This window comes from Sipha flava, unplaced genomic scaffold (genome assembly GCF_003268045.1).
Source record: "Sipha flava isolate LNK unplaced genomic scaffold, YSA_version1 36_pilon_pilon, whole genome shotgun sequence".
Classification (NCBI taxonomy): domain Eukaryota; kingdom Metazoa; phylum Arthropoda; class Insecta; order Hemiptera; family Aphididae; genus Sipha; species Sipha flava.
Window position 1 is genome coordinate 2,820,712 of NW_020273076.1, and position 13,273 is coordinate 2,833,984.

The 13,273-nt window shown below is 28.3% G+C and overlaps 1 protein-coding gene across 3 annotated transcripts in view; it reads right to left on the reverse strand.

Moving 5' to 3' along the window:
* LOC112688031 (calcitonin gene-related peptide type 1 receptor-like) overlaps positions 1 to 13,273 on the reverse strand; it is a 222,000-nt gene that overhangs the window by 86,848 nt on the left and 121,879 nt on the right. For all 3 annotated transcript variants that reach the window (XM_025561046.1, XM_025561044.1, XM_025561045.1), the window contains exon 5: positions 8,595 to 8,686. In XM_025561046.1, coding sequence (XP_025416831.1) covers positions 8,595 to 8,686 — 92 coding nt within the window. The remainder of the gene's footprint in view (positions 1 to 8,594; positions 8,687 to 13,273) is intronic.

Here is a 13,273-nt window from a genome sequence, read left to right on the forward strand (position 1 = left end):
TCACCATCCAACTCCACCTCGTCTATTCACCTCCAGATGCCTTACACTGAAATTAATGAAGAAAAAACTCATACTCAAATTCCAAATGCAATTCATAAACGACTTATGTTCGAAACATTTTCAAAGTCACCTCCATCGCCCACCAATCTTACTCCCAAACTCCAGAAACATGAAAACATTAAAACCACAAAAAAAAATCAAAATTAGCTCTCGCTCTAATTCATCTACACGTACGGTTGAAAACCTGGATGAGGGACTTAATAATTTAGAAAACTGCTTTCAAGATAATTCCAACATATCCATTACCTTTTGTCAATTTAAATACATATTTGAAAACTTCACAACAAAATCAATAAACGTTCATTACTGATTGAAGAAACCAACACAAACGCACACACTTTTATAAATTTAATAGAAGAAATTCGACCAATCGCTATCAACCGTTTTTTAAAATTCCAATTTACCAAGTTAGCAAACCTACTTTTCCAAACCCTACCACTGCAATAAACAGCAAATATCAAGAACTAAACTAATGATATATGATATAAAATAATTTAATGACCAAAACACTCAAAATCAAAACCACATACTACCCACCTACAATGCATAAGACAAACTGGCACCCTTTGAAATAATAGTACAATGGAATATAAATAGCTATTATAAAAAGCTGCCTGAAATTTATTTTATAGTTTCTGATCTTCAACCTCTGGCGCTCTGCCTTCAGGAAACAAATTTTAAAAACCAACACAAAAACCAAAGCTCAAAAATTATCAGGGATATTTCAAGAATCGAGACCCTCTAGGCAGAGCTAGTGGGGCAGTCTGCATCTTTGTATCATCATCAACAGAGCATGAACAGATCCCTCTCATTATTCCACTCGAAGCCATCGGTATATCCATCACAACAAATTACAATACTAAATTATCCAATTGCAACATATGTATAAATATACATATATTTATTGCACCATTTGCGTTTTAAACATCTTAGAGAACTATCTGGGATCGTTTGAGAGGAAAGGTTTTTGATTAATAGATTTGAATGAGAGGAAAGACGGTCGTGAAATCGATTATAAAAATGTTTGCTTTCTTCTTGAACTGTTTTTATTTTAAGGTCTGTGTTATGGGTATGATTTGATACATATAAAGGATCATTTACTAATTTTCTTAGGGCAATTTTTTGGAAAGATTGTATTTTATTGAGATTGGAATTTTTGGCACTTCCGCGTGACTGAAGGCCGTATGTCAAATTTGGTTTTATTAATGTTTTATAAATGAGGAGTTTGATATTAGGGGAGGTGTGTTAGTTAGAAATTAGCGGTTTGAGGATACGAAGACGATTGTTTAGAGATAATATTTTGTCGCGAATACGTTGGGCCCATGTTAGTATTTTGTTTAGCGTAAGACCAAAGTATTTAACTATTGGAGATAATGGAATTGGAATACCGTTAAGTGTTACCCCTGGAGGAGGAGCAATTTTGAGTGTAATTGTGGTATGGATATATTTGCTATGATTTATTTTAAATTTCCATTTGATACACCAGTCTTCCATAGTTCCATAGAGTCTAGGTGAGTTTGAAGGTTTTTAGACGTTATGAATGGGTCATTATTCATAGCAGTGGTGGACGCAGGAAGGGGTTTTAGGGGTTCAACCCCCCCCCCTGAAACAAATGGATGATTAATTTCAAACGTAGTTATCCTATCTTATGTACCTCCTTAAAAAAAAATGAATTGTTCAAAATACGATTAAAATATGCTAGAAAAAAAATATTTTGTTAACTTGGCAATACTTCGTAAAAATAATTCGTGTTTGTAAGTCACTTATTATCAGTAAATAAAAATAAGTAAATATACGTAATCGATATAATATTATTTACAATGGTATATTATAACTGACGGATTTCCCTAAATTTTGTGTTGTATGGTCATGTGATAACGATCAACAATAGTCAATCTATACTCAATAGTCAATTATTTCAAAATAACGGTAATCAGGCCCGTATTTAGAGGGGGCATGGGTAAGTACATGTCCGGGGGCGTCAAATTCCAAGGGCAGCAAAATATTTTAGCAAAATTAATTTTAAAAATGATGTAGGGGAACGTGGGGCAAAACGGGGCCATGGGGCAAAATGGGGACATGGTTAAATGATAAGGAAATAATGAAAATATGAGTTTTTAAAACAGCTATATAGAATTGTTCCCTTATCGAGATATCGTAGTTAAAATTTAATTATTTAATTTACATTATAATATGAGTTATTCATAAGAACATGAAAAATGTGATACCGCGACAACAGTAATATAAAAACATCGATTTTTACTTTTATTTTTTTTTCGGCTTGAAAGTATATTATTTTAACTTTAATCATTAATAAGTACAGTATACGTATATAAAAATAGTATTTTCATAAAAATTATACTAATAATCATCAGAACTTGTGCGAAAATAATCAAAAAAGTAAGTATGTAGTCGGGGCAAAACGAAGTTAACATGTTCGGGGCAAAATGAGGACGTCCCCATTTCGCCCCATGTATTAACAAATACATTTTACGCATATTTATAATTACGATTAAATATTTTTCAACCGTAGAGTATTTTCCAAATGCGTCACCAGAAGATTTAATGCCAATTCCAAAAAGTAATAAGACAACTAAAAGAAATTCTAGGAGACGTGGCAAGACTGCAATTCTAACTGAATCACCGTATAAAAATGAACTTTTGGCTCTATCAATCAACAAAACTTCTTTAACTTCAGTTAAAAGATCTATATCACTAAAAAACACATTAGAAGAAAAAAAAAGAAAAAATGTATGACTAGAAGTTCAAATGACAAAAAACTTAAAAAGAAAAAAAATCAAATTCCAATGTCAAGTTCTGAAAATGATGATGAAGAAAATGATGATAATATTTGCTTTTATTGTAATGAACTATACTCGAAGTCTATTGATGGCTGGATTAAATGCACACTCTGTAAGAGATGGGCTCATAATCTTTGTGCTGGCATTAATGAAGAAGAAGACTCTATATTTGTATGTGAATTTTGTTCATAATTTTTTTTCAATGTAGAGGCATTACTCTAATATCTTTTACTAATTATTTTCTTTATACTTGTTTCTCATAAAATAATTTGTTAATATTAAATAAGAAAATGTATATTAATAAAATAATAAATAAATCAAAAAATGTGTGTTTTGTCAACATTTTTATTCATTTTATAAAACATACCCCATTTTGCCCCATGTATGTGGCAAAATGGGGTAAAATAAAATTTTTAAGTTTTTAGTTTTTACTAAGTGAAAAATTGTTTTATTGTTATTAGTTGATAGTGGTATTATATGAGACAACATAATGATCATATGACTCCAGTTTTAGAATAATATTATGTAAAATTAACATTGTATTCCTACTAAAACCTTATCGTCCCCATTTTGCCCCACGGTCCCCTACCTAATGAAAAAAAAAAAAAATAAAACAATAAAAAAAAAGAAAATAGTATGTTTTATTATGTTATAATTTGTTTAATTTGTTAATTAAAAAAAGTATTAAACGATTTTCATTTATAAGTTATATTTTAATATTAAAGAATCTCGATTATAGACGAAATAAAGTGTTATTATTATTATTTATTTATTTATTTATTTATTTTTATATTTATATTTATTTTTTTTTTTTTGGGAGGGGACTAATAAAATAATATTCCCGGGGGCGCCAAATTTTTAAATACGGGCCTAACGGTAATTATTCTTCTTTTTTCAACCCCCCCCCCCTGAAATTTTTTTCTGCGTCCGCTCCTGATTCATAGAGATTATTACCTTATCGTCAGCATAGTCTGCGACTATGTGTCTTATGTAATTGGTTGATCTGAGACAAATATGTTGTAAAGAATGGGAGATAGAATGCCATCCTGGAGGACTTTAGCCCTTATATTGCCAATACTTGATATGGCCGAGCCGTATCGTATTTGAAAGGCCGTTCAGTTAGATATGATTTTATAAGTAGATAGAAGGTTGAAGGAAGAAATGTTTTTAATTTGTTTAAAAGACCCTCATGCCACACCCTATCAAAGACTTGTGAAATGTCTAAAAATGCGGCTGTGCAGTATAATTTTTTTCCTGAGAGTAAGATCGTCAACTACCCTATGCAATTGATGGACCATAGAATGGAAAGTGCAAAACCCAAATTGATAGTTTGGTAGTACTTTCTTATCAGCAGTAATGGGTAGAATACGTTTGAGTATTAGTTTTCCTAGTATTTTTGCTAGAAAGGGTTGATAAGAATGTTTTTTTTCGGCGTTGAAGGTCTTTATATATAGTACATCCCTTGTAGTTGGCTGGATGATTTTGAGAGCAGAGAACCCATTTTGTAGGATGATCTCGTGAGTTAGGACATTGAGATGAGTGATGATCCGAGCCGCAGCGAACACATCGAGGTTGGTAGCCACAATATGCTTTAGTGTGGCCATATTGTTGACAATTGTAACCCTGACTTATAGTTTTTGGTTTGTAAGGTTCTTCAATTTTTATTTTTGTATGTAAAAGTGAAGACAATTTAAAAATTTCTATAGATCTCGGTGTTGGTATTAGATCCACGAAGAATAGTGAAAGATGGTTTTTTTTAATTTTGTGAAGGACATAAATGACTTGTTTTACTTCAAAGAAACGAACTTCAAGTTCTTCTTTGATTAGATCCAGTGAAGTAGTCGGATGAAGATTGCGAATTACAACGCGTAGTGATTTATCCTCCTGAAGCTGATACGTGTGATATTCATATATCTGTGCTTTTTCAGTTTTTAGGTAGTACACTAGATCCCTGTATGCGGTTGGATTTGCAGTTTGTACTTTCAGACGATCGGTCTAGGATTTACAAATAAAGTAGTTAACACCAATTATTTCAATAAGATTTGAACATAAGATCATCTACATCCTTAATGAAAATAGGAAGAGGAAGTTTAATAATTTAATTTTCAATAGTATGTGAATTAACATCAGTTGGGACATTTTCAGTTGATTCATTTTGGGTGAGCGCTTCGTAACGATTAAGAGAGTCAAATATGTTTAATTTTTTTTTTTTATTTATTAGGAGATGGCATTTCGGAAGGTGCGTTTGAAGAACTAAAATGATTTCGTTTATTTGTTTGTGTGGTCCATTGATCAGTGTTTGAGGAGTTTTCATTTATGTTCGAGTTTGGCTTTCGGCATAATTAAGATATATAATTATGTTTATCTGTGTCGTTGTGCCGACCCGAGATAAGGCGACGCACGTCGTAAGTATTTCCAGATATGTCAATAACCTTGACGTCCAACAGTGTTTTAAACGATCGTATTTAATTTATATTAAAGTTTTTACGTAAGCATTTATGTTTTACGCTAATTATATGTAAAAAATGTATACTAACCGCACAAAAAAGTAAGACAGTAAAAAGAAAAATACAAAAATAGTAACATACATATATATATATATATATATATATATATATATATATATATATATCCACTATAGTGGATTTTCTTTAAAGAGATAAGGGAGCGATTGAAGTGCGTGCTTATCGAACGATTTCCAACGCGGGACTGTTTTATAAATTGAACCAATAATTCCTAATTTCAATCATTTTGAGTATATGGACATCGTTTTATCTACCCAAAATGAGGTAATAATCCTTTATTTTACTAACTCTATTATATAAAAATATAAATACAACATTAAATTAATACAAATCAACAAGTTATTTTTCAAGACAAAACATGAATTAAAAATAAACATTTGTTTCTAAAACGTTATAATTACTTATTTACTTTACTTTCATTTTATTAAGCATAAACAACAAATCATATTTTATTTTTGTATATTATTTTTATGAATTAGATGTTAGGTCTAAATAGTTCGGTTAATATAAAAAGTAATTGTTAATGATAATTTAATTCTTAATTTGATTTCTCAAATGGTTCTAATAATTGTAAGTACTTTTTTTAGTTTTTAAGTGTCATTGTTGGGTACAGTTCGATAATTGATGAGAATATAGTCTCAAATATTCTAGAATATTCAAGATGGACAGGTACGGTCTTCTTATCTATCATAGATATTGTCTCGAATATTCTAGAACTGACCTATCGTTCTACCTGTCTTCTAACCCGGTGGCGGCCGGCTATAAATTCACGCCGTCATCACCAGGTAGACACAGTTTATTTTAATCCGTAGTGCGATTATATTATTACCGTCGTGTTCGGTTTTTTTTTTTTGTATATGTATGTTGTTTGTTCTTGATATTTTATATCCGGCATCAGTTGAAGCGTGGTCACCCCGACCAATTTTGGATTCGGGACCTCGCTCAAACAGTTATCGTTGAAAAAGTTCTAAAAACTATAGTTTTTTTAAGATGTTTAATGTTACAAAAATACAATTTAAAAAGTTTATCTTTACCAGGATACTGTTGGTTTTAAATATAATTAAAAAAGTTAAAATATTCTAATTTTAATCATAGGTAATTACCAAAATATGTATGAGAAGTGCATAAACTCAATTTCAAAATGTCACATTGAGGACTTCTGTTTTTTAATAATTATCATGTGTTGCAAGGGCTATTTTAAAATGTTAGACTATTTCTGAAATTCAGTTCTTAAAACTCGTATTATGCGAATATTCGCTATTCATAGATACTTGCCTGTCAGTGGGAAGGCGAAAATTCAGTATTTGGTTTTTGTCCCATTCCTGTAGATTATCGGATTATTTGACAGGAGTCGAAGGAAATTCTATTATAAAAATAGATGTTTGTCGATCCATTCCCACGATGCGACGATTATTTACCATTAAGTCTCATCAGTACCATTCAGTACCATCCAGTATCAAAACTGTATTATTTTATCGTAAATAGTAAATCTCAAAGCGATCACATATTGATTGCAGCAAACGTTAGGTGAATAATTGTATTTGTGATTTGTGGAACTCGTTGGAACGGTCTATTCGGCTATTTGTGTAAATTAACAATTATTCGGTATATAATAGAGAAACCGGCTTTAAACACTTAAATTGATTTATTGTAAAATTATTAAATTATTTAATTAATTTATTAAAATGGCTAATTATAATTAGAACAAATGACTTAAAATAACTTAAATCATTATAATTTTTTTTTTGTTATTAAATAATAATAATAAATAAATACATTTTATTAATTTTTATAATTATTTTAGTTTTCTTAGAGTTTTTAGATCCACACGAAAAGATTTTTATTTTTCAAAATATAATTCATTATATAAAGCACCTAAGTTAACTGAAGCCCAAAATTTATCAGTATCTGCTTTTGATGGTATATTTTCATATACCGCTATATATGAACCATCAAGTGTATATTTGTTTAATGTAAATTTTAATTGATTTTATTCTTAATTTATAGATACCACAGAGTTTGGAAATTTCTATGTTTAAAGCAAACAACGTATGATTAACATAATACTCGTAAGTTACTATGGATTATAATTGTCAAATGTATTTCTCTACATAAACTTACTATCCAATTATGTAGCTCATTTTTTCGTATAATTTTATGCTTAATATTTTATAGTAGTTCTAAAAATCTTTCGATAAAATCTAACTTTAAAATTTACAAAAATATACACATTTTTCTAGAAATCGATATTTCGCTTAACGAAAGCTTATACTTGTATTGTGTTCATAATTTTCTATTGAGATTCAAACCAATTTGATAACTTATTTTTTTCATCGGTAGTAAATGTAAATGTTTAAATAACAGTCTTAACAGTTTTTTGGTTTTAAAATCATTTTAATTTACGATAGATAACGCTGGAGAAAAAATAACACAAACAATGGTCAACACTTTTGTCTAATAATTTTGATATAATAACATTCAACGAACATATATAAAATTTCAGTGAATAGACAGTAGTTATTTTATGTTGTTAGATAAATAATATTAACACGGAACACAATTATAAAATATGCAACGAGTATTCGAATTTTGGCCTGTTCATCTAGACTGCACTAAATCATAGTCAACGGAATGAAAATAAAAGCTCAAATGGCTTATGTTGTATTTATACCATCTAATAAAATTTATGTTTTTATATTTTATGGGGAATTGAATTCAACTAAAATAAAATTGTTATAATTTTCATCGACGATTAATTAATATTAATAAAATGTTTTTTATTAAAATTATAATGTAAATAATGGGTATGACTAATAAGCGTACACAGAGTTTTTCGTTTTTACGTCTAGAATATACAAATTTATCGAGTGAAACATTTGTTTTTTTGGTCAATTAATGTGTTTTTGGAAACATTATTTTTTTATAATTTCAGTTCATAACTGCACAACATCATGTTTTATTTTTTTATGATATCACAAATTTTTAATTTAACATTTTTAAGTGGAATATTTCGCTGAATAATATTATTTATGAGTATTTAATGTTTAGATGAGCGAAAAGTACAGAACCTTTTTTTGAGGTGTTACCATTAACTTTTTTATCGAGACTTAAGTAGTGCAAAGAGTAGTCCAAAAGAATTACATCGCATGAACTAATTCATGTGGTTCAACAGCTTCTTTTAGAATCTAAAATAGAAATATTTACTTACTTGAAATATGTAAGAATGGTTATTGATAGAAGTAATGCAATGAACGAAACCAAGTAACCGGTTTGATAAATTTGATTGATCCGCTGTGTCCACTGTAATATAAAAATAATAATCTTGTTTTAATATATAAACAAAAATATAATACATATTGTTATAAAGAAAAATGAAGTTTATATTCTCTATATGTAGTTAAAGAACTCAAATATATAACACTGTAATAATTAATGAGTTGATTAAAAATTGAATAATTATCACCAGAACTCGGGAGTAAAAGTATTTGCTTATTTTTATGGGTTGACTTAAAATGTAGAGTGCTATAGAAGTATATGTCAAGTTATATCACGTACAATTATAAAATTTGAAAGTGCCTTTTATTGCTTTTTTCAGCAATTTTTTAAAAAAAATGCTTATATCCAATTTTTCTGATTATTTTTGTTTATTTGACTAGTTTTTTTTTTACGTTTTTATAGTTTTCTCCTGCAAAGTCATTTTGATGGAATTAAAATTAAAAATAATTCTTATCTACGTTGTCACGTAGTTCGTCGCCGTCCAAGGCATCGTTGTAGGTTAATAAAGATATTGCAACTCTGAAAATAGGACTAAGTGTCAAATTTTAAAATGATTAAGAACAGAGAGAATAGTTTACATTTTATTTTTCAGAAAAATCCCTTAGAAAATCCATAAAATCTTTAAAGTCTTGAAAATAAAGAATTATTTTTATTTTGCTTGAATTTTTAGTAAGAATTTTATAGTTTTTTTTTTTTTTTTCAATAAATATTTTTGCTTAATTTGAATTTTTTTGAATGCTTATTTTAGTGCTTATAATGATATTTTTAAACGCTTTTTTAAGGACTTATTTTAATAATTTTAAGTGCTATAAGTCCCGATCCCTGATTATTACTATTAAATAAAACAATAATATCGGAGTTTGAATAATTCTTTTCCTAAATAGCATACCATATATTATTGTATTATTTACAATGTTTGATTTGGAAAAAAATAATAGATATACTTTAATGACACATAGCAATTTTGCGTCCCTATATAATTAAAAACTTAAGCAAACTGTGGTCATCCTTTGATACCTTTGAACATACTATCACGAACCAACGAATAAAGAAGTAAACAATTAAAGGTATATTTAAAATGAAAATGTATGCTGAGCTTATTGTTTTGTCATTATTGTTAGTTTATTACTGCTATGTTTCTTGATATAATTTGTAAACATATGAATATAATTTAATAATGCTCTTTAGTCGTTGGTATACATTTCTCGATATATCCGATTATAGCTACGAGAAATGTACTCGTATATATGATATTCATATAATTTATTGAAAAAAATTAATTACGGTTGGTTAACACTTCGCTAATAATTTACTTAATTTAATTAATTAATTTCGTTCAGACGTCTAGGAGAAAACTTACGTATACTTTATTGCACTATATAATATATCGGTGTAATTAGTATAGTATCATTGTTTATAGAATAAACCATTCTTCAACCAATGATATAGCATCAAATATCTTATTATACACGAATCGTAATCAATAAGTAAAAGATAACTAGACATTTCTCAGAACATTTTGTTTGGTAAACATTTACCCATTACTATTTTTTATTAATAACGAGCAATTATAACCTGTTCAATATATATATTCCATTGTTGGATTTTGAAACACGAAATCTAATAATTTTTACAAAATAAGTACAAATACTATATGTATATTTGACAGAATCTGTGGCCAATCGTAAACGCATTACCTATTAGTATATATTGTAGTTAATTTGTTGAAACAATGTACTTTGTACTTTAACTGCAGGGAAATTCTAAATCATTAGTTTAAATGTCAAAATGAGATTTGTCTTGTTTCGAGACACATATATATTGGTTATAAGATCTCGGGTAATATTATTGTAACATCGTAGAAGTCTGTGTCTACGATTTATTCGGAATATGTTTTTTAAATTATCTTTTTTAATACTTAAATTAACACAAGTTACCATTATTCTGATTATCGGACTGGATATAAATATCTAAATCTAATAATATTGAAAATAAAAATTATTGTGGCTAAAAAAAATTGCGATTGAATAAGTCGTAACTTAAAATCATAGTTATATCAAATTTTTATTTATATTTACATTTTACATTTATTTAATATATTATTTAAATAAATATTTTCAACTATTTTTACTATTTTTTTATTAATAATGTCTAAACGTGTACATTTGAGGGGAAGTTTAAAAAGGAAATTAAAAAATAACGCATTGAAAAAGAAAAACTACTCCCACGAATAAATTATTTTTTGAATAGAGATGCTCTTGAAATAATTCAAGTTTAAGTACGAATGTAAAATCTAAGCCTGCGGAAACAACTGATATTGTGAGTAGTTTAAAATAACCAGTCTATAATAGTTTAAATAAAATAAATAAAACCGAATTGTTGTTTATTCAGTTATTCAGTACTATTTGACTAAGTCGAAAGTATCGATAAAGTGAACGTATTTTAGTATTATGGCTTAAAACTTAAAAGCTTTTTTTTTATTATTATTGATAGGCACAATCTTTAATTCCATCTACGATTTTGACTATTCAAATTTCTAATATTAATAAAAATTTCGAAAAATCAACTACTGTAGATTGTGTGAATGATGAAACTAAATGTTCAATAAACCCAGATTTATCAGAAGCGATACAGTCAATGACCATAGAAGATTTTCCAAAGGACAAAGCTTTTTTTACAAATACATTGAATACATTGGATAACATTTTTATTATTTCTAAGGGACCGTGTCAACCAGATGGCCCATTTCCGAAAAAAATTGTTGGTAACAAATATCGTTCATTTTCTACAGCACATTATAATGAAAAAAGTCAAGGGTTGTAAATGGAGTTGTTACACAAAATCACTTGATTTAGTTTATTGTCAACCATGTTGGTTATTTTGTACATCGAGTTCATGGGCCAATGGTATGAATGATTGGAAACATATTTCGGATAAAATTAAATTGCACGAAAAAAGTTTAACACTTGTACTATAGATCGATGGGAAAAAATAATACTTTATCTGAAGAATTAAAATCTCAAATCAGCATAGAAGTTGGATTTTGGAGGCAAGCCATAAAACGTATTATAAATATTACTCTGATGCTAGGATTTCAAAATCTATCATTTCGAAGTCACAATGAAAAAATTGACAATGAAAACCGTGGTAACTTCTTAGCAGTCATCGATCTTCTTGCGATGTATGACCCTATATTATCGGAACTTTTACAACGAGGACCTAAGAAAATCAATTATTTAAGTACCACAATATAAAATGAAATAATTGTTATGATTGCGAAATGTGTAAAAAAAATCTATAATTTCTGATGTACAATAAGTTCCTTTTTTTCGTACATAACTGATAACCATACATTAGAAAACAGGATCAAATGAGTCAAATAGTTCGTTATGTAGTCATTGAAAAAAATAAAGACCGATCAAACTTAGGATAGAGGAATCATTTCTTGGATTCTGTTTGTTAAATGATTATTTAGGATCCGGATTTGTCGATCAAATAGTAGAAAATATAAAAAATGATGGATTAGATATTAGTAAATTACGCGGACAAAGCTATGACGGAACAGCTTTTATGGCTAGAATTTATAACGGTGACCAAACAAAAATAAAAGCTCATTGTCCTCTTGCAGAGTATATTCACTGTAACACCCATAATTTGAACTTGGTTTTAAATGATACTATGACTGCCTCAATTGAAATTCAAAATTTTTTTTTCCATTGTATAAAAACTATATGTTTCTTTTGCATTAAGTGGAAAACGCTGGAAAATGTTTAACTGAAATTTTACTAGTTAGTGGAGTAACACTTAAAAAAATTTGCTCTACCAGGTGGTCATTATGCCATCAAGCTATTTCTCCAATTCAATATAATTTTCTAAATATTTTAAAAGCTTAAACAAAAATAGTATTATTGTCTAAAAATAAAAACGAAATTTCAGAAGCTAAACAACTTGTAAAAAGTCTTGAAAGTTTCAGCTTTGTGTTGATGTTGGTATTTGTAAGTGCTATTCTAAGAAAAGTAGATGGTGTCTCATAATTTTTACAACAGAAAGATATTGATTTTCACAAAGCTACAGGACTACTACAAACATTAACAAGTAACTTGAAAATGATAAGAGGAAATTTTTTTTGGTATGTTTCACAGGAGCTACAAATCTTTCGAAAACATGGGGCATAACACCAACATTTAAAAACCAAAGGCATAGCAAAAAAAAAAGTTTTTTTTTATGAGCTTTGTCAAAACCAAAAATTAGAATGACCTGGAAAAAATTTGAAGTTGAAATATTTAATATAACATTTGATCGTGGTACCAATGAAATGGAACGTAGATTTCAAAGTTTTAATTACGTTTCTCACTTTTTTAAATGCTTACAAACGAATTCATTATCTAAACTAAACGACGAGGAACTATACCAGGAAACAGAAATACTACAAAAAAAGTATGACCACGAAATTTCTCCAGACTTTGTATCAGATTCTATCTTTTAGATGATTTTTTAAGGATATAATATTGAACAAGTCAAAAACAACAAAAGAAATTGCAGAAATGTTATTAATTGAACATTCTCCTCTTACAACAACATACCCCAATATATGCACTGCTTTTATTTTAT